The sequence below is a fragment of the Callithrix jacchus genome, chromosome 4 (genome assembly GCF_049354715.1).
Source record: "Callithrix jacchus isolate 240 chromosome 4, calJac240_pri, whole genome shotgun sequence".
Taxonomy (NCBI): domain Eukaryota; kingdom Metazoa; phylum Chordata; class Mammalia; order Primates; family Cebidae; genus Callithrix; species Callithrix jacchus.
Window position 1 is genome coordinate 6,280,177 of NC_133505.1, and position 20,931 is coordinate 6,301,107.

The following is a 20,931-nucleotide window of genomic DNA, read 5'->3' on the forward strand; positions in this document are numbered from 1 at the left end:
AATGTATTTCTCATTTCATGAAGTGTGAGATTCATTTTTGACATTGGGGTCCTGGGATCCCCATGAGGACACATAAGACTTTCGGCAAAAACTCAGCAAAGTGAACCCATTTCTATTAGCCTACAAAAAGGACCCTTTTCTTTTTTTCCATCCCAGTAGTCCTCTCAATTAAAGTATTAAAAGGGGCGGGTTGTCTTTAGAAAACCTGAACGTGGAGGCAGCCGACTGGACGGTGAGAGGCGAGGAAGACTTTGCCTGGTTGGGATACTCCCTTCATGGCGTCACCATGGACAACAGAACCTTGCTGCTGGTGGGGAGCCCGACCTGGAGGAATGCCAGCAGGTGAGGCTGCTGCTGAGGCCTGGGACCCACGAACACAGGGGCAGGCACCTGCTGCTGTGAGTATACTGAGTGTGGGGCGCAGGGAAATGGGCGAGGAAATGCTTGACCTTTGAAGGAAAAGCCAAGGCTCTGGGCAAGGTTGCAAATTCTCCGTAGAAATTTAAAAACACAATAGGCAAGTGTATTATTTGCTCTCAGTTCTGGAAGCTAGAAGTCCAAGATCAAGGTTGAGGTCAGAGGGTCGGTTTCTCCTGAGGCCTCTCTCCTCGGCTTGCAGATGGCTGTCTTCCCTCTGTGTGTGACCCATTCCCCATTTCTATTTTGTTCTTTTTGGAGGAAGGGGTGGGGTTCACTCTGTTGCGTAGGCCAGAGGGCAGTGGGTGATCATAACTTACGGCAGCCTCAAACTCCTGGGCTCAAGGGATCCTCCTGCCTGAGCCTCCGGAATAGCTGGGACTACAAGTGGGTGCCCATGCGTAACTTTTTTTTCTTAAGAACATTTTTGTAGGGATGGGGTATTGAAATGTTGCCCGGGCTGGTCTCAAACTGGCCTCAAGTGATCCTCCTGCCTCTCCTCTTCTTTGAAAGATACCAGTTGTATTAGATCGGGGTCCTCATCTTAACTTAATCACCTCCTTAAAGATTCTGTCTTCAAATAGAGTCACAATCTGAGATACTGGGGATTAGGACTTCAGCATAGGGATTGGGGGGACCACAGCTGAGTCTGTAACAATAGGTACCTCTAAGGCAGGGTGGTGGGTGTGGCACCTGGAGAGCCTGGATGTTGAGATGAACTCAGACAGTCCCCGTCACAGGGCCAGAGACCCTGCTGGGAGGCCTGGACAGGGGAGGTGCGTTTCCTTCCCTTGCACCTTCGTGCCTGGCCGGCCCTCAGTGTCGCTCCCTGGCGGCTGAGCCCAGTGTTTTTCCTTCTAGGCTGGGCCATTTGTTACGCATCCGAGATGAGAAAAAGAGCCTTGGGAGGGTGTATGGCTACTTCCCACCAAACCGCCAAAGCTGGTTTACCATTTCTGGAGACAAGGTATGGCAAACCCTCCCCCCACAGTGAGGTGGACACTCCAGGGAAGCTTTCTCTGCTGTACAGTATTGATTTATTGTGTCTCACAGGCAATGGGGAAACTGGGTACTTCCCTGTCCAGTGGCCGAGTGCTGATGAACGGGACTCTGACGCAGGTGCTGCTGGTTGGGGCCCCGACACACGGTAGGTCACGCACCCCGACGTCCCGCTTCCTCCCAGTCATGTGGCTCCTTGTACACGTCCTACTGGAGGAAAGTTACCAGATCTGGAGCCGAATAGATCTAAGTTTAAATATTTCTTTTTTTTCATAAATAGCAATTTATGTAACTTTGGGGAAGTGACTTAACCTCTCAGAACTTTTAGATCACCATCTACAAAACTGAAATTATCAATATCTATTTTAGGCCCACTGCAGTGGCTCACACCTGTAATCCCAGCATTTTGGGAGGCTGAGGTGGGAAGATCACTTGAGGTCAGGAGTTGGATATCAGCCTGGCTAACACAGTGAAACCTTGTCTCTACTAAAAATACAAAAATTAGCCAGGCATGGTGGTGCAGACTTGTAACCCCAGCTACTCAGAGGCTGAGACAGGAGAATTGCTTGATCCCAGGAGGTGGAAGTTGCAGCAAGCCACGATCATGCCACTGAACGCCAGCCTGGGCAACAGAGAAAGGCTTCATCTCAAAAAAATAAAATATCTATTTCAAAGGTTTGTTGAAAATGACATAAGAAAGTAACTTAGTGTGTATTAAAGCCCCTATCTCATTGAACTTGGAGCTAGAGAAAAATTGTGTAAGTCAGTTCACTAGGAATAGGTTTTTTAAGACAGCAAGACTGTCTCAAAAAAGAAAAAAAAGATGGGTCCTCGTAGTAGAGCAGCACAGCAGTGCTGTTGTGGCTCATGGCAGCCCTGACCTCCTGGGCTCACGTGATCCTTGCACCTCAGCCTCTTGAGTAGCTAGAACTACAGGCATGTATCAGCCACCACATTGTCTGTTTTATTTTATTATATTATATATATATATTTTTTGAGACAGTTTCGCTGTTGTTACCCAGGCTGGAGTGCAATGGTGCAATCTCGGCTCACTGCAACCTCTGCCTCCTGGCTTCAGGCAATTCTCCTGCCTCAGCCTCCCGAGTAGCTGGGATTACAGGCACGCGCCACCATGCCCAGCTAATTTTTTGTATTTTTAGTAGAGACGGGGTTTCACCACGTTGACCAGGATGGTCTCGATCTCTTGACCTCGTGATTCACCCCCCTCGGCCTCCCAAAGTGCTGGGATTACAGGCTTGAGCCACCGCATCCGGTCCTAATATTTTGTTTTTATAGAGACAGGGTCTCACCATGTTGGCCAGGCTGGTCTCTAACTCCTGGGCTCAAGTAATCCTCCCATCTTGGCCTCCCAAAGTGCTGGGATTATAGGCATGATGCACAGTACCCAGCCCTGAGGACATATTTTAATAAACCATTATTCTGTTGACTTTGGGAAAGAGAGTCTTTTTTTAAAAAAAAAAAAAAAAAAAAAAAAAAAAACAACAACAAAAACTATTCCCAACTGGGCATGGTGGCTCACACCTGTAATCCCAGCACTTTGGGAGGCCAAGGCAGACGGATCACGTGGTCAGGAGTTAGAGACCAGCGTGGCCAACATGGTGAAACCCCGTCTCTACTAAAAATGTAAAAAGTAGCCAGGCTTTGGTGGCGTGCACCTGTAATCTCAGCTACTTGGGAGGCTGAGGCAGGAGAATCACTTGAACCCAGGAGGTGGAGGTTGCAGTGAGCCAAGATCACACCACTACAGTCCAGCCTGGGTGACAGAGCAAGACTCTGTCTCTCAAAAAAAAAAAAAAAAAAACTCCAGAGTATTCCCTCCCAGATTATAAAGGCGAATTATGCTTACTGTGGAAATGTGTGAAAATACAGGGAACTATATAGAAGGAAAAAGTCACCCCTTACCCAGATACTTAAAAACTGAAGCTTATACTGTATTTGGTATCGTCATGCCTGATTTTTTGACTTGTTTTATATCTTGAGCACGTTCTCACATTAGTAAATACTCTTCTAAAACACGATTTTTGACATCTGTGTTGCATTTTTTTTCATGCCAACATTTACAAACATTATCCTGTTGCCAGATTTGTAGGTTTGGATCCAGTTTCACACTATTGTGAACAGGGAATTATTGAACACTCATGTACCTGATCTTTGACCACCTTTCTGATGAGTTTTTTGGATAGATTCCTGGAGATGGAATTCCTGGAGCAGAGGATCTAATCTTTTTAAAAGTTCTTAGATATCTTCAAACTATTTTTCAGAAAGATTTTTGTTTCATGCCATCTGGGAAAGATTTGAGTAGTAAGCAGAAGCGGATCAGGCAGGCCAGGCGCGGAGGCTCACACCTGTAATCACGGAGGCCAGGCGTGGAGGCTCACACCTGTAATCGCGGTACTTTGAGATGCAGAGGCGGGCAGTTCACTTGAGCTCAGGAGTTAGAGACCAGCCTGGCCAACATGGTGAAACCCCGTCTCTACTAAAAATACAGAAATTAGCCAGGCGTGGTGGCACGTGCCTGTAATCCCAGCTACTCAAGAGGCTGAGCCACAGGAATTGCTTGAACTTGGGAGGTGGATTTGCAGTGAGCTGAGATTGTGCCATTGCACTCCAGCCCGGGCCACAGAGCGAGACTCAGTCTCAAAAAAAAAAGTGGATCAGGCAAAGGAATGGCTAAATTTTTCGTTGAATTGAGGACACAGCATTAAAACAACAAAAAAGTGCTGACAGCTTTGGCATCGTTTCTTGCTTTTCAGAGTCTAGGGAGTGATTTCTGGGCTCCTGCAACACACATTACTCACTCTTTTCTTCATCACTCTTTCTACCCAAGTGTCCTGAGTTAGTTTTTCAAACTTCCTTGGCTTTGGTGCCTTTACTCTCTTGATAATTTTTTTTTTTTTTTTTTTTGTATTCCAAAGTATAATGCAAAATAGAAGACTGGGTGTGGTGGCTCATGCCTGTAATCGCAGCACTTTGGAAGGTTAAGGCGGGAGGATCACTGGAGCCCAGCAGTTCAAAACCAGTCTGGGCAACACAGTGAGACCCTGTTTCCACAAGCAATTTAAAAAATTAGCCAGATGTGGTGGCACGCATCTGTGGTCCTAGCTACTCAGGAGGCTAAGGTTGGGAAGATTGCTTGAGCCCAAGAATTTGAGACCAGCCTGGGCAATAGAGGGAGACCCTGTCTCTTCAGGAAAAAAAAAATGGTAGCATGGTGATGGTGCACGTGTAGTTCTAGCTACTCAAGAGGCTGAGATGGAAAGATCACTTGAGCTCAGGAGTTCAAGGCCGCAGTGAGCTGTGATCACATCACTGCACTCCAGCCTGGGTGGCAGAGTGAGACCACGTTTATAAAAAAGTAAAAAAAAGTTTAATTATAACTTTGGTATGTGCATATATGTTAATTTATAATATATATACATAACGAGTATATTATATATGTAACATACACATGTATAACATTAATGTCACAATCAGGCTATGTTATTTATATATTCCACTTGCATTGTTCAGATTTTCCCATTTTTACTTGTATTTTACTTGTATTTCACCCACACAATTTGTGGGGCCCAATTCCAAATAAAAATGCAGGGCCCCTTGTTAAAAAACTGTTGACAATTTCAAGTCAGAGACAGGACAACATGAAAACAGGCATAGGACCTTTCTAAATGCAGCCCCTGTGTGGTGACATGGGCACACACCCTGTATTTCTGTCTTAACCACTTAGCTCCTCTGGGCACTGCACAGCTTCTGAGCTTGAAATCAGGTGAGACATAACTTCCTTCATTTCCTAATCCACAGCAATTTTTGCATAGTGCTTGCATTTGATCACAACCTTCCCTGAGCATGCAGATTTGTAAAGATGTGGCATCACTGAAAGGAATGCGGGGCTCTCATGTCGAAACTGACCGGCCTCCACCTTGTAGTTCATGTGTTACCAGACAGATGTCACTGTTAGCTTTGAAATTTCAAAAGATTTGCAGCCTCTCTGGGAGTTTGCTGAAGCACTTCAGTTTGGGAATCAGAGCTGTAAGGCACAGATGAATCTAAATTTGAGAATTTTTATCTATTTTTTTTTTTTTTGAGATGGAGTCTCTGTCACCCAAGCTGGAGTACAGTGTTTTTAGTACAGACGGGGTTTCACCATGTTTGCCAGCCTGGTCTCAAACTCGTGACCTCAGGTGATCTGCCTGCCTCGGCCTCCCAAAGTGCTGGGATTACAGGCATGAACCTCCATGCCCGTGCTTAATCTCCTTAGGGCGTCGCCTGAGGACGCTAGTCTGGAGTCTGACTGTGTACAGAGCTAGTTAAGATAGTCCCATCCCTGACAGCCTGTCCTCTGTCTTTGTCTCAGAACCTTGGGTCAACGGTGGCCACTGCAGGTAGCAGTTTAAATATTTAGTAGAGATTTTAGAGTGCTGAGCAATAACTATGAAGTTTTTCAGGATAAAAGAGATAATCGCGATGGCAAGGCTGAGGTGAGATGGGCACCCTGGCACTGGTGGTACAATGTAAATTGATAAACCTTTCATAGAAAGAGGCTTGCAGAATGACAACAGCCTTAAATCCTTTCAATCCTTTGGATGCTATATGGACCAGTTCTATGTGTCTGTTCTAGGAAAGTATTTAGGACTGTGGGAAAGAATATTTATCACAAGACAGTTCATCCTCTATATCCATATCTGTGGATTCAACCAACCATTGGCAGAAAACATTTGAAAACACAATGGATGGTTGACTATTCTGAATATGTATAGGATTTTTTTTCTTATTTTCTAAACAACATGGTATAACAATCAACATAGTATTTACATTGGATTAGCTATTATAAATAATCTAGAGATGATTTAAACTATGAGAGGATGTGCATAGGTTATACAAATACACCATTTTTTAATTTTTTTTTTTTTGAGAGCAGAGTCTTGCTGTATTCCCAGGGCTGGAGTGCAGTGGCATGATCTTGGCTCACTGCATCCGCTGCCTCCTGGATTCAAGTGATTTTCCTGCCTCAGCCTCCGAAGTAGCTGGGACTACAGGTGTGCGTCACCACACCTAGTTTTTTTTTTTTTTAAATTATGTTCACCATGTTAGCCAGGCTGATCTCGAACTCTCTAACCTCAGACACTTCATCTGGCTAGGCTTCGCAAAGGGTTGGGATTACAGCCATGAGCCACCGCAACCGGCCAGTACACCATTTTATATCAGGGACTCGAGCATCCGTGGATTTAGGTATCTGTGGAAGGCTCTGGAACCAGTCCTCCTGGATACGGAGGAATGACTGTGTTCTCTGCAGTAACAAAAAGCCAGAAATAGCCTAAATGTGGAAAGAATCAGATTTAAAATTTTCTAATCCACAAAATCTCCATTTTGTTTAAAATGTGTGTGTATAGATATCTGCCTACCTACCTGCCTCACTCCCTCTCCCGAAAGAAATATATATAGTGTATAAATCTTCTTAATGCCTTTCTTTTTTTAAAGAGATGGAGTCTTTCTATGTTGCCCAGGCTGGCCATGAACTTCTGGGCTCAAGTGACCCTCCCATCTCAGGCACACAAGTAGGTGGGAGTACAGGCATGTGCCACCACACCTCGATTATGATGCTGCTGCTTTTTTCTTTTTTTGAGTATTTTTCACACTTTTTATAATGATCAAATAAAAAGGTCTTCTTGACATCTTCGGAGTTCTGACTCTTTTGTAGTAATCCAGAAAGCTGGTGACATGAAGTAACTTAGAGTTGATAATTTTTCTTTTTAAGTGATAGGGCCTTGCTCTGTTGCTCAGGCTGGAGTGCAGTGGTGTGATCACAGCTCACTGTAACCTTGAACTCCTGAGGTCAAGTGATCCTCCCACCTCAGCCCCTTGAGTAGCTCAGACTACAGGCACATAGCACCAAGCCCTATTGTTTTTTGTAGTAGTAAGAGTCTCACTGCATTACCCAGGCTGGTCTTGAACTCATGAGCTCAAGTGATCTTCCTGCCTCAGTCTCCCAAAGTGCTGGGATTATAGGCATTAGCCACCATGCCTGGCAGGTTTACGGTTTTTCTGAGATGCAAGTATGAAGCACGTTACAAGATGAGAGCCTCTTTTCTGTGGCTTTCAAGAGAGCAGAGCTGGTGAGATGCACCCTGTGTTTTACAATACTTTTTTCTGCTGCCTCCACAGGAAGACAAGTTCCACTTGAAAAGTAAAACATTTGTGTGTGAATTTAAAAGATACTGGCGATCCCCACAACCCAAACATAACCCTAGGAGCTAGTGCTTATGGGAGAAATGAAGACGACAGAGTCTAAAAGATAATGGTCCTTAACTAGAGGGTTAATTACAGAAGGAATTCTGTGTTATAGCAGCAGTGTAGATAGAGGGTTAATTACAGAAGGAATTCTGTGTTATAGCAGCAGTGTGGATGGAGGGTTAATTACAGAAGGGATTCTGTGTTACAGTAGCAGTGTAGATAGAGGGTTAATTACAGAAGGGATTCTGTGTTATAGCAGCAGTGTGGATACAGGGTTAATTACAGAAGGAATTCTGTGTTATAGCAGCAGTGTGGATAGAGGGTTAATTACAGAAGGAATTCTGTGTTATAGCAGCAGTGTGGATAGAGGGTTAATTACAGAAGGGATTCTGTGTTACAGTAGCAGTGTAGATAGAGGGTTAATTACAGAAGGGATTCTGTGTTACAGTAGCAGTGTAGATAGAGGGTTAATTACAGAAGGGATTCTGTGTTATAGCAGCAGTGTGGATACAGGGTTAATTACAGAAGGGATTCTGTGTTACAGCAGCAGTGTAGATAGAGGGTTAATTACAGAAGGGATTCTGTGTTACAGCAGCAGTGTAGATAGAGGGTTAATTACAGAAGGGATTCTGTGTTACAGTAGCAGTGCAGATAGAGGGTTAATTACAGAAGGGATTCTGTGTTACAGCAGCAGTGTAGATAGAGGGTTAATTACAGAAGGGATTCTGTGTTATAGCAGCAGTGTGGATACAGGGTTAATTACAGAAGGGATTCTGTGTTACAGCAGCAGTGTAGATAGAGGGTTAATTACAGAAGGGATTCTGTGTTATAGCAGCAGTGTGGATACAGGGTTAATTACAGAAGGAATTCTGTGTTATAGCAGCAGTGTGGATAGAGGGTTAATTACAGAAGGAATTCTGTGTTATAGCAGCAGTGTGGATAGAGGGTTAATTACAGAAGGGATTCTGTGTTATAGTAGCAGTGTGGATGGAGGGTTAATTACAGAAGGGATTCTGTGTTACAGCAGCAGTGTAGATAGAGGGTTAATTACAGAAGGAATTCTGTGTTACAGCAGCAGTGCGGATAGAGGGTTAATTACAGAAGGGATTCTGTGTTACAGCAGCAGTGTAGATAGAGGGTTAATTACAGAAGGGATTCTGTGTTATAGCAGCAGTGCGGATGGAGGGTTAATTACAGAAGGGATTCTGTGTTATAGCAGCAGTGTAGATAGAGGGTTAATTACAGAAGGGATTCTGTGTTATAGCAGCAGTGTAGATAGAGGGTTAATTACAGAAGGGATTCTGTGTTATAGCAGCAGTGTAGATAGAGGGTTAATTACGGAAGGGATTCTGTGTTATAGCAGCAGTGTAGATAGAGGGTTAATTACGGAAGGGATTCTGTGTTACAGTAGCAGTGTAGATAGAGGGTTAATTACGGAAGGAATTCTGTGTTATAGCAGCAGTGTAGATAGAGGGTTAATTACAGAAGGAATTCTGTGTTACAGCAGCAGTGTAGATACAGGGTTAATTACAGAAGGAATTCTGTGTTACAGCAGCAGTGTAGATAGAGGGTTAATTACAGAAGGGATTCTGTGTTACAGCAGCAGTGTAGATAGAGGGTTAATTACAGAAGGAATTCTGTGTTATAGTAGCAGTGTAGATAGAGGGTTAATTACAGAAGGAATTCTGTGTTATAGCAGCAGTGTAGATAGAGGGTTAATTACGGAAGGAATTCTGTGTTATAGCAGCAGTGTAGATAGAGGGTTAATTACGGAAGGAATTCTGTGTTATAGCAGCAGTGTAGATAGAGGGTTAATTACAGAAGGAATTCTGTGTTATAGCAGCAGTGTAGATAGAAGGTTAATTACGGAAGGAATTCTGTGTTATAGCAGCAGTGTAGATAGAGGGTTAATTACAGAAGGGATTCTGTGTTATAGCAGCAGTGTAGATAGAGGGTTAATTACGGAAGGGATTCTGTGTTATAGCAGCAGTGTAGATAGAGGGTTAATTACGGAAGGGATTCTGTGTTACAGTAGCAGTGTAGATAGAGGGTTAATTACGGAAGGAATTCTGTGTTATAGCAGCAGTGTAGATAGAGGGTTAATTACAGAAGGAATTCTGTGTTACAGCAGCAGTGTAGATACAGGGTTAATTACAGAAGGAATTCTGTGTTACAGCAGCAGTGTAGATAGAGGGTTAATTACAGAAGGGATTCTGTGTTACAGCAGCAGTGTAGATAGAGGGTTAATTACAGAAGGAATTCTGTGTTATAGTAGCAGTGTAGATAGAGGGTTAATTACAGAAGGAATTCTGTGTTATAGCAGCAGTGTAGATAGAGGGTTAATTACGGAAGGAATTCTGTGTTATAGCAGCAGTGTAGATAGAGGGTTAATTACGGAAGGAATTCTGTGTTATAGCAGCAGTGTAGATAGAGGGTTAATTACAGAAGGAATTCTGTGTTATAGCAGCAGTGTAGATAGAAGGTTAATTACGGAAGGAATTCTGTGTTATAGCAGCAGTGTAGATAGAGGGTTAATTACAGAAGGGATTCTGTGTTATAGCAGCAGTGTAGATAGAGGGTTAATTACGGAAGGAATTCTGTGTTACAGTAGCAGTGTAGATAGAGGGTTAATTACAGAAGGAATTGTGTTACAGTAGCAGTGTAGATAGAGGGTTAATTACAGAAGGAATTCTGTGTTATAGCAGCAGTGTGGATAGAGGGTTAATTACGGAAGGGATTCTGTGTTACAGCAGCAGTGTAGATAGAGGGTTAATTACAGAAGGGATTCTGTGTTACAGCAGCAGTGTAGATAGAGGGTTAATTACGGAAGGAATTCTGTGTTATAGCAGCAGTGTAGATAGAGGGTTAATTACGGAAGGAATTCTGTGTTATAGCAGCAGTGTAGAATTTGGGAATTCATAAAGCCCTCTGCACGTAGCCCTTTTTAAAAACCAAAGTTCCTTTGAATTACTTTCATTACTAAAATAATATAGAAATGCTTACAGCAGTGCCTTGAGTTTTTTCTCCTTAGTTGTCTAAATGTGTATGATAATCCATTGTTTAATTTGCACGATTGAGTAGGTAAGGTGTTTTGAATGGCTGAAATTTCCAGGTGTCTATATTCTTCTGTTTTAATTCTGAAGAATTAAATGCTTTGATGAAATTATTTTAAATTATGCTCTCTTCTTTAACAGATCGTGATGCATGTTAGAGACTTGGGAGTATTGACTAATTACAACTCATCCTTATCCTTCTGCATTTCAAATCATTTTCAAAGTAGACTCATGAGTCATTCAGATGGATATCAAAATATATACCTCTGAAGAGCTGACATAGTTGGAGTAGAGAACACGGTCTCAATGGGCAGCCCTATTCAGGATTTCTAATTCTTGCTCCGAAAGCTAGAACTTGGGTGACTTCTGTGACATTCTCTCACATGCAGTGGGGCCAGTGTTCACCCTCTGGGTGACAGTGCTAGAGGGAGAAGCCTTAAGCACCTTCCTGCCTGTGGAAGAACTGAGGCAGGGAGCAGACAGAGCTGGAAGTATATTAATGTTTTCCTGGGTGCTCCAGGGAGCTGATGGTCCCTTTAAAAAGCATGAAAAAGGGAATGAAGATTTTCTCTCATTTCAGTTTTCCTTGATACTTTGGGCTTTCACTCTGAATATTAACTATCATACTTGATTGGCACATTGTTCTCTTAGGAGGTGTTGTGTTAGGTGAGGTTGTTTACCTTATGTCAGAAAGCTCCAGATTGCTGAGCTTCTACCAACAGTTTATTTCCTACTGTTTTCTTGCTGTTATTCTGACTTATTGCTGTCTCTGCTTTGAGCTCTCAGTGGCTTCTAGTGAACTGTTTCCTGTAAACAAGGCAGAAGTTTGTCCAAAAAAAAGTCAAATTAGCTCAGTTTTGCACACAACTCAGTGGACACTGATGTGAGATCATATGCATGCGTTGACACTTTGCCAGCATATGGCAAACTTCTCAGAGGGCACCAGCCACACCAACCCACAGGTGACACTGATATTTCTGAAATCAAAGCTGTGTTCCAAATAACAAAGTTTACAGTGAAATTCCAACAACTAACTTAGAGTCTGTTGAAAATTCATTAAGTCAAAAAACACTGTATTACATACTTGTACAGGACCAAGCACCATGCTAGGTACCATGGACAGAGACGTGACCCCATTGCTTATGGAATGTTCACCTGAGGCAGGAGACACAGAAGTGAATGCAGAGCGCTGCTACACTGCTGAGGGTATTGGGAAGGCACTGGGTACAGCTCATGTCCACTATCAAATGTTTGCGTGAACTCAGAGGTCCTGAGGTCAGGACACAATCGCCTGCCTGTTTTGTGGGCCCCAGCTTGTCTGCGGTTCTTGGAGTTCGGTGGCAATTGTGCCCCGAGCTGAAGTCCCACTGGGCTTGTTATTACGTATGGGAGCACATGGAAGCCGCCTCTGCTGTAGGCCAGGGAGGTTAGGAAAGGCTTCCCAGAGGAGGGCATGCGTGAGCCAAATTCTGCTGGATGGGTAGGAGTAGCCAGCAGAGGGATGTGGGCAGGGCAGCAGGAAGGGTGTGTGCTGCTATTCCAGGCAGAGAGCACGTCATGTCCGAAGGCCCACATTTAAGACAATGGGCTGTGGTTTCAGCTGCTTACAGTGAAGCATAGGTAGAAGAGTTAGTGGTGCTAGGTCCCCAAGTGGGAGTCAGATTCCGTAAGGCCCTGTGAAGAGTTTGGGCTCCATCCCGAGTCCACTTGTGTTTGGACGTGTGAGTCATGGGGGTGACCTAGGTAGTGTGTGACGTGAGAAAATAAAAGGATGGGTGTGTGGGAACCGTATGATGGGGATAAGACTGGAAGCAGGAATACCTGCCTGGAGGGAAATCACTGAACGCCTCTTGTGTTTGTGCTGTGGGGCCCAAGCTGGTGGTACATCCCTGGCTGCTGGAATTGACCAGCACTGAAGCCGACTGTGCGGTACGATCCCGTGTGATCGGTGTCACTTGAGAGTGAGATGCTGTTCTGTGTTCTGTAATGCCTTTATTTTTGTGAGGCCAGCAGGAACTGTGGTTCCTTTCAGATGACGTGTCTAAGATGGCATTCCTGACCATGACCCTGCACCAAGGCGGAGCCACTCGGATGTACGCGCTCACACCCGACGCACAGCCCCCTCTGCTCAGCACCTTCAGTGGAGACCGCCGCTTCTCTCGATTCGGTGGCGTTCTGCACTTGAGTGACCTGGATGACGATGGCTTAGGTAAGACAGGAATAGGACCTGTTGCCAAGGAATGAGTCCCTTTGCCCAAGCGGACCGATCTCCTAATTGGATCATCCGGGCTCTGCCCTTATAAGTGACAGCCCAGTGGTCCAAGGACCTTTAGATAGATCTTGAATCAGGTGAGATGGGAGAGGGAGTTGCACTCCTTCAAGGTGATGAGAATCACCTGTGGTAATTGCTATTGATGCATGAAGTAGGGAACAGGCTTTTGCCAGGATGAACTCAGGGCAGACTAAAGGAGACACTAATACTATTTGCATGAGGTTGGGTTAGGATCCAGTAGCAGAACAAGGAGAGGGTGACGGGTCAGACCCTTTATTCTGTGGGCTTTTGTTATTTACAGATGAAATCATCATGGCAGCCCCCCTGAGGATAGCAGATGTAACCTCTGGACTGCTTGGGGGAGAAGATGGCCGAGTTTATGTATATAACGGCAAAGAGACCACCCTTGGTGACGTGACAGGCAAATGCAAATCGTGGATAACTCCATGTCCAGAAGAAAAGGTAAAGTGTTGTCCACAATTGATACCTTATTGGGAAAGGATCATTAGTTGCTGATGCCTTGTTAACTCATGTCTATTATAAAATGCCTACCTGAATTCAGAAGTCCTGGGGTTAGGACACCATTACCTGCCCATATTTTGTGGGCCGCAGCTGCCTGTAGTTCTTACAGTTCTGCAATGTCTGTCCTCAGAGCTAAAGTCTCACTAGAGTTGGTGCTGTGTAGGTCCCTGGTCACAGCCTGTCACTGCTTGGTTAGGTGCACAGAGCACAGAAGAAAGGAAACAGGCCATGGCCATTGGAGTTTCTTTCTTTAAAATAGAGACGGGGTCCTCTTCCACTGCCCAGGCAGGAGTGCAGAGGTGCAGTCATGGCACACTACAGCCTCTAACTCCTGAGCTCAGGTGATTCTCTTGTCTCTGAGGCTCCTGAGTAGCTAGGACTACACACATGTGCCACCACACCTGGCTGATCTTTTTATTTTGTGCAGAGATGGGGCCTCACTATGTTGCTCAGGCCGGTATTGAACTCTTGGGCTTAAGCAATCCTTCCACGTGGCCTCCCAAAGTGCTAGGATTACAGGCATAAGCCACCATGCCCGGCCAGTCACTGGAGCTGCATTAAAGCTTTATCTGTTTTGCTTTTTGTTTCATTTCTGTTTATTCTTTTTGTGGGTGGGCGAGTTTCCTTAAGATACATTTCCTGGGCCTAAAACATTTGTTATTTGACTTTTTTTTTTTTTTTTTTTTTTTTTTTTTTGAGACAGAGTCTGGCTCTGTTGCCCAGGGTGGAGTGCAGTGGCGCGGTCTCAGCTCTCTGCAACCTCCACCTCCCAGGTTCAAGCCATTCTTCTGCCTCAGCCTCCTGAGTAGCTGGGACTACAGGCACATGCCACCATGACTGGCTAATTTCTCGTACTTTTATCACAGACAGGGTTTCACCATGTTGGCCAGGCTGGGATTACAACCCAAAGTGCTGGGATTACAGGAATGAGCCATTGTGTCTGGCCTATTTTAAAATATTTTTTTTAAATTGCAAAATTATCCTGCTGTAAGCTTTAATAAAAACTCTAAAAGAGAGAGAAAAATATGAAAACAAGAATAAATTGCAAAATTAGTGAAAATTTAATATGAAAATTTTAGAAAATACAAAAATGTACGAAGAAGATAGTTAAAAATTATGTACCTAAAATTCCACTCTGCAGAGCTAATACCTGTTTACCTTTAGAGTGGATCCTGCTAGTATTTTCCCTGTGAATTTAATTACTACCACTTACCGTGCATTTAGTATGGATATGCAAAGAACTATGTATCATTTAATCCATATAAAAGCTATAAAATTAACATTATGCCCTTTTACAGATTAAAAAAAATTAAAGATCTCAGGGGAATGTGGTGGCTCACACCTAAGCACTCTGAGATGCTGAGGTAGGAGGATCCCTTGAGCCCAGGAGTTCAGGACCAGCCTAGGCAACATAGGGAGACCCTGTCTTAAAACAAGAAAATTAAAAATCAGAGAGGAAGTTTATTCAAGTTTCCACTGCCAGGAAGGACGTGGCACAACAGGGATTTGAACCAGGATCTGATTGTAAAGCCTGCTCTTAAGTATTACACTATGTCTGTGGATATTTTGGTTAAGAATTGTGATCCTATTGTGTATAATTCATGCATAATTTTATAACCTGATTTTTTTTTTTTTTTTTGAGACGGAGTTTCGCATTTGTTACTCAGGCTGGAGTGCAATGGCACCATCTCAGCTCACCGCAACCTCTGCCTCCTGGGTTGAGGCAATTCTCCTGCCTCAGCCTCCTGAGTAGCTGGGATTACAGGCATGTGCCACCATGCCCAGCTAATTCTTGTATTTTTAGTAGAGACGGGGTTTCACCATGTTGACCAGGATGGTCTCGATCTCTTGACCTCGTGATCCACCCGCCTCGGCCTCCCAAAGTGCTGGGATTACAGGCTTCAGCCACCGCACCCAGCCAATTTTTTTTTTGAATGGAGTCTTGCTCTGCCATCCAGGCTGGAATGCAGTGGCATGATTTCAGCTCACTAAAACCTCCACCTCCCAGGTTCAAGTGATTCTCCTGCCTCAGCTTCCTGAGTAGCTGGGACTACAGGTACACACCATCACACCCAGATAATTTCTGTACTTTTTTAGTAGAGACAGTGTTTCATCATGTTGGCCATGCTGGTCTCAAACTCCTGACCTCAAGTGATCCACCTGCCTCGGCCTCCCAAAGGGCCGAGCCACCGGTTACAGGCCTGAGCCACCATGCCCTGCCTTGACTTTTTATTTAACCTAACAATATACCAAGAACATTTTCTTATGTTACCTGATAATCTTCTATATTATTTATTTGCTGATGAGTGTTTTACCTACAGATAAACCATAGTTGATCCATTATTTAAGTAACTATTATTAATTGTGCCATTTCTAATACTCTTTTAAATAATATGGTGAATAGTCACATAAACATTTCATACATCTGGTTATTTTTATGACCTATATTTCTATAAGTAGAATTTTTGAGGTTAAAGGGCATACAGATTGTAAGGCTATTCAAGAAATGTAGAAATGAGGCTAGGAGCGGTGGCTCACTCCTGTAATCCCAGCACTTTGGGAGGCCAAGGTGGGTGGTTCACCTGAGGTCAGGAGTTGAAGACCAGCTTGGCCAACATGGCGAAATCCCGTCTCTACTAAAACTACACATACACACACACACAAATAGCCAGCGTGTTGGTGCGCACCTGTAATTCCATCTACTCAGGAGGCTGAGACAGGAGACTTGCTTGAACCTGGGAGGCAGAGGTTGCAGTAAGCTGAGATTGTGCCACTGCACTCCAGCCTGGGTGACGGAGCAAGGCTCCATCTCCAAAACAAAACACATGAAATACAGGAATGAGAGTGTAAGGGTATAATGAAAATTGGTTTTAAAAAGCCACACAAACAGTAGTAACGTTGGCTCTCTTCTCATTTTTTTTTTCCTTCAGGCCCAATATGTATTGATTTCTCCCGAAGTAAGTATCCCTTGAAGGACTAAAGAAAGAAAAGTTACCCAAAAAAATGCCCTTTGGCTTTAAGGTATTACACTGTGTTAACGGAGTGTGTTTCACAGGCCAGCTCAAGGTTCGGGAGCTCTCTGATCACCGTGAGGTCCAAGGCAAAGGTGAGCCCAACGACTGCACTTCAACGATGTTTATGTTAGTGCAGAGGGTGCGATTTGGTGGTCTCACCTTCAGGTTTAGTTCAGATTTTATTTGTATTTGAAAAGGAGAAGAACACACAAAAAGAAAGCAACATTCACATAGAATCCCATCATTTCCTTGGTGTAAAGTCCCCCCCACCTTTTTTTTTTTTTTTGAGACAGAGTTTCGCTCTTGTTACCCAGGCTGGAGTGCAATGGTGCGATCTCGGCTCACGGCAACCTCTGCCTTCTGGGTTCAGGCAATTCTCCTGCCTCAGCCTCCTCAGTAGCTGGGACTACAGGCACGTGCCACCATGCCCAGCTAATTTTCTGTATTTTTAGTAGAGACGGGGTTTCACCATGTTGACCAGGATGGTCTCGATCTCTTGACCTCGTGATCCACCCGCCTCGGCCTCCCAAAGTGCTGAGATTACAGGCGTGAGCCACCGCGCCCGGCCCTAAATTTTGTATTTTTAGTAGAGACGGGGTTTCACCATGTTGACCAGGATGGTCTCAATCTCTTGACCTTGTGATCCACCCGCCTCGGCCTCCCAAAGTAAAGTTTCCCTTTTATTCTTCCTATTTTGTCCTCTACAGCAGGGACCGGGGTCAACTCGTCTGCCACCTAGTTTTCTAAAGCCATGAACTGAAAACATCAGCTCATGTTGAGATGGCTGAAAAGAAATCAGAACAGAGTATTTGGTGACATGTGAAGTTTCAGTGCTGTTGATGTGTCCGTGCCCATTGCCGTTGTAGTGGAACACAGTGGGCTCCTTTGCTGTGGACTGCCCATGGCTGCTGTCACACTGCAGTGACAGAACTCATTGGCTGCTATGGAGACTGATGCCCACAAAGCCTAGCGTGTTTATTATCTGGCCTGTTCCCCAAAATTGTTTGCTGGCCCTTGCCCTAGAGGATAACCATTGTTAACAGTTTGCTGTTTTCTCCCAGACTTTCAGTTTTTCCTTTTTTTTTTTTTTTTACATAGAACCTTGCCCTGTTGCCCAGTCTGGAGTGTAGTGATGCAAATTTGGCTCACTGCAACCTCCTCCTCCCCAGTTCAAGCGATTTTCCAGCCTCAGTCTCCTGAATAGCTGGGATTACAGGTGTCCACCACCATGCCTAATTTTTTTTTTTTTTTTTTTTTTTTCAAATTTTTTGTAGAGAAGGGGTTTTGCCTTGTTGTCCAGTCTGGTCTCGAACTCCTTCCTGGCCTTAAGTGAGGTGCCCGCCTCTGCCTTCCAAAGTGCTGGGATTACAGGCATGTGCCACCACACTGAGCCCAGAGTTTTTCTATGACTTTAGAGATATACACACAGACACACACACACACACACACACACACACACATTTTTTAGACAAGGTCTGGCTCTGACAGGGTTTCACCACGTTGACCAGGCTGGTCTTGAACTCCTGGGGTCAACTGATCCATAAGTCTTGGCCCTCCCATTTTTTGGGGGCTATTTCAAGCAATTCCATAGTGAGCATTCTTATACCTATTTATTTTTTATAATTGAGCAAATATCCCACAGGTGAGAATCTTAAAAGTGGGATTGCTAGATCAAAAAGTATACACATTTTAAATTTCGATATGGTGGTTTAAAACGTTTAAGCTTGGCTGGGCATGGTGGCTCACACATATAATCCCAGCACTTTGGGAGGCTGAGGCAGGTAGATCACTGGAGGTTAGGAGTTCAAGGCCAGCATGGCTAACATGATAAAACTAAGGTTTTATCTACTTTATCTCTACTAAAAATACAAAAAATAGCTGGGTGTGGTGGTGCACACCTGTAGTCCCAGCTACTCGGGAAGGTAAGGCAGGAGAATCGCTTGACCCCGGGAGGTGGAGGCTGCAGTGAGCCACATCACGCCACTGCACTCCAGTAAAACAAAAAAATGTTTAACCTTAAAATATACCTCTAAAGCACCGATTGCATCCACCCATTTATTTTAGGTTATGACACTGTATAGAACTGTGCTAGGCTCTGAGAGACAGAGAAGGCAAAGTCCCTGTTCTTGAAAATAAGATTTATATACATGGAAAGGCAGAGTTTTATTGCTCTAGGGTTAAATGCTAATGAATAGTATGAAGAATGAGTCTTAACAGTGGGTTGAAGGGCTAGGGAAGCCTTCACAGATTAGACTTGGTAAGTGCTGTGAACCAGGCTCCTGCTGACCAGTGTGGAAGGTAGAAGGAGGAAATCAAGAAAAATTGTGGTGAAACTGCCCTCTAGAGGCCAACAATTTAAGTGACCCATTTATAGGGCGGTCTAAAAATGTAGGATTAACCACACAACAAAAAGATGGTTAATAATTTTAGAAGAAGATTCTCGAAAGATCTGACCACAGGAAGCCTCACAAGCTTGGCTTATATTTAAAATTTTATTTATTTCAAAAATTAGACATCAAAACCCCCATGTATTATAAAACTATACATATATTAACTATAACTTGAATCAATTGAAAGTAGTGGTATATATAGATTTTCCAAAAGTAATTTATATTTGATTCCCCTTTTTTTCTTCAGAGATGAAGTTTCACTTTTTGCCCAGGCTGGAGTGCAATGGTGCAATCTCGGCTCACTGCACCCTCCGCCTCCTGGGTTCAGGTGATTCTCCTGCCTCAGCCTCCTGAGTAGCTGGGACTACAGGTACCCACCACCACGCCCAACTAAGTTTTACATTTTTAGTAGAGACCAGGTTTCACCATATTGGTCAGGATGGTCTCAAACTCCTGACCTCAGGTGATCCACCTGCCCTGACCTCCCAAAGTACTGGGATTATAGGCATGAGCCACCGCACCTGGTCAGTTGATTACTTTTTATAAAACATTGAAAATGCAACTTCCTAATTATTGTTCATCTGGGTTAGTGTTAAAATTACTTTACTTTTCCAGCACATACCTGAGCTTGGGGGCATTGAGTTCTCTGGGTAAAAAGGTAAATCAGATGTTATGTTTCCAAAATGGGCACTGACAATCAGAGGATGATCAGAGTGGCCTTTTGCTGAGATTTGGGTACAAGTTATGTTTCTATGGCCTAAGCGCATTCAGTAATGAAGTTGGTCATAACAAACTAGAATCAGGATTCAGCATCTCAGGTAGTGCTGTCACTGTCTCTGTATTTCTGAAACTTCTCATGGGGCCGCCTTCCATCAGAAGCCTCAACAGAGCAGTAACTCAGTGTATGATGAGCAGTGTTCTATCAAGCACCTGTGAGACAGACAAACCTGGGACATGGTCCCAGCCCCAGGCACTTGGAGTCTAGGTGGGAAAATTCAACGGACCCATGAGACCATCCAGGTCAATATATGATGACCAACAGCCAAAGGAGGTCAGCCAGCAACTGCAGTGGAAGTCTCTGCTGGTGGAGTCAGGGAAGGGCCTGCAGAGGTCACGGGCCTGGAGCTGCATCTGGAAAGAGGACTAGACTCTGGCAAGAGAGAGAGAAGCCGAAATTTAGCAAATTTAGTGAGTGAGAAATTCTATAAATCAGGGAAGAGGGAGAAGAAATTACCATTTGATTCATTTTTCTTTTTCTGTTTTTTTGAGACGGAGTCTCACTCTGTTGCCAGGCTGAAGTACAGGGGTGCAATCTCACTGCAACCTCCACCTCCCGGGTTCAAGCGATTCTCCTGCCTCAGCCTCCAGAGTAGCTGGGACTACAGGCGCACACCAACATGCCCAGCTAATTTTTGTATTTTTAGTTAGAGACAGGGTTTTAGCATGTTGGCCAGGATATTCTTGATCTCCTGACCTTGTGATCCACCTACCTGGGCCTCCCAAAGTGCTGAGATTACAGGCATGTAATCCCAGCTACTCGAGAGACTGAGACATGAGAGAATCACTTGAACCTAGGGAGCAGAGGTTGCAGTGAGCTGAGATGGCGCCACTGCACTCTGGTCTGGGTGACAAAGCGAGACTCTGTCTCAAAAAAGAAGAAAATGTTTTAAAAACTTGTAGGTTTTGAAGGCAATTCTGAATGATGGGTCCTAAAAATTTTTCTTTTTTTTTGTGACAGAGTTTGCTCATTACCCAGGCTGGAGTGCAATGGTGCGATCTCGGCTCACCGCAACCTCTGCCTCCTAGGTTCAGCCAATTCTCCTGCCTCAGCCTCCTGAGTAGCTGGGACTACAGGCACGCACCACCATGCGCAGCTAATTTTTGTATTTTTAGTACAGACGGGGTTTCACCTTGTTGACCAGGATGGTCTAGATCTCTTGGCCTCGTGATCCACCCGCCTTGGCCTCCCAAAGTGTTGGGATTATAGGCGTGAGCCACGGTGCCCGGCCCCTAAA

At 44.3% G+C, this 20,931-nt stretch overlaps 2 protein-coding genes across 4 annotated transcripts in view; one reads left to right on the plus strand and one right to left on the minus strand.

The window, feature by feature from the left end:
• GPLD1 (glycosylphosphatidylinositol specific phospholipase D1) overlaps positions 1–20,931 on the plus strand; it is a 71,618-nt gene that overhangs the window by 47,107 nt on the left and 3,580 nt on the right. For 2 of the 3 annotated variants that reach the window (XM_035294769.3, XM_035294771.3), the window contains 7 exons: positions 201–342; positions 1,279–1,384; positions 1,471–1,564; positions 12,751–12,927; positions 13,292–13,452; positions 16,443–16,469; positions 16,568–16,618. In XM_035294769.3, coding sequence (XP_035150660.3) covers positions 201–342; positions 1,279–1,384; positions 1,471–1,564; positions 12,751–12,927; positions 13,292–13,452; positions 16,443–16,469; positions 16,568–16,618 — 758 coding nt within the window. The remainder of the gene's footprint in view (positions 1–200; positions 343–1,278; positions 1,385–1,470; positions 1,565–12,750; positions 12,928–13,291; positions 13,453–16,442; positions 16,470–16,567; positions 16,619–20,931) is intronic. The other variant, XM_054253685.2, reaches the window with a different exon arrangement.
• MRS2 (magnesium transporter MRS2) overlaps positions 19,000–20,931 on the minus strand; it is a 29,962-nt gene continuing 28,030 nt past the window's right edge. The window contains exon 12 of the transcript XR_618862.5: positions 19,000–20,066. The gene's annotated coding sequence lies outside the window, so the exon portion shown is untranslated. The remainder of the gene's footprint in view (positions 20,067–20,931) is intronic.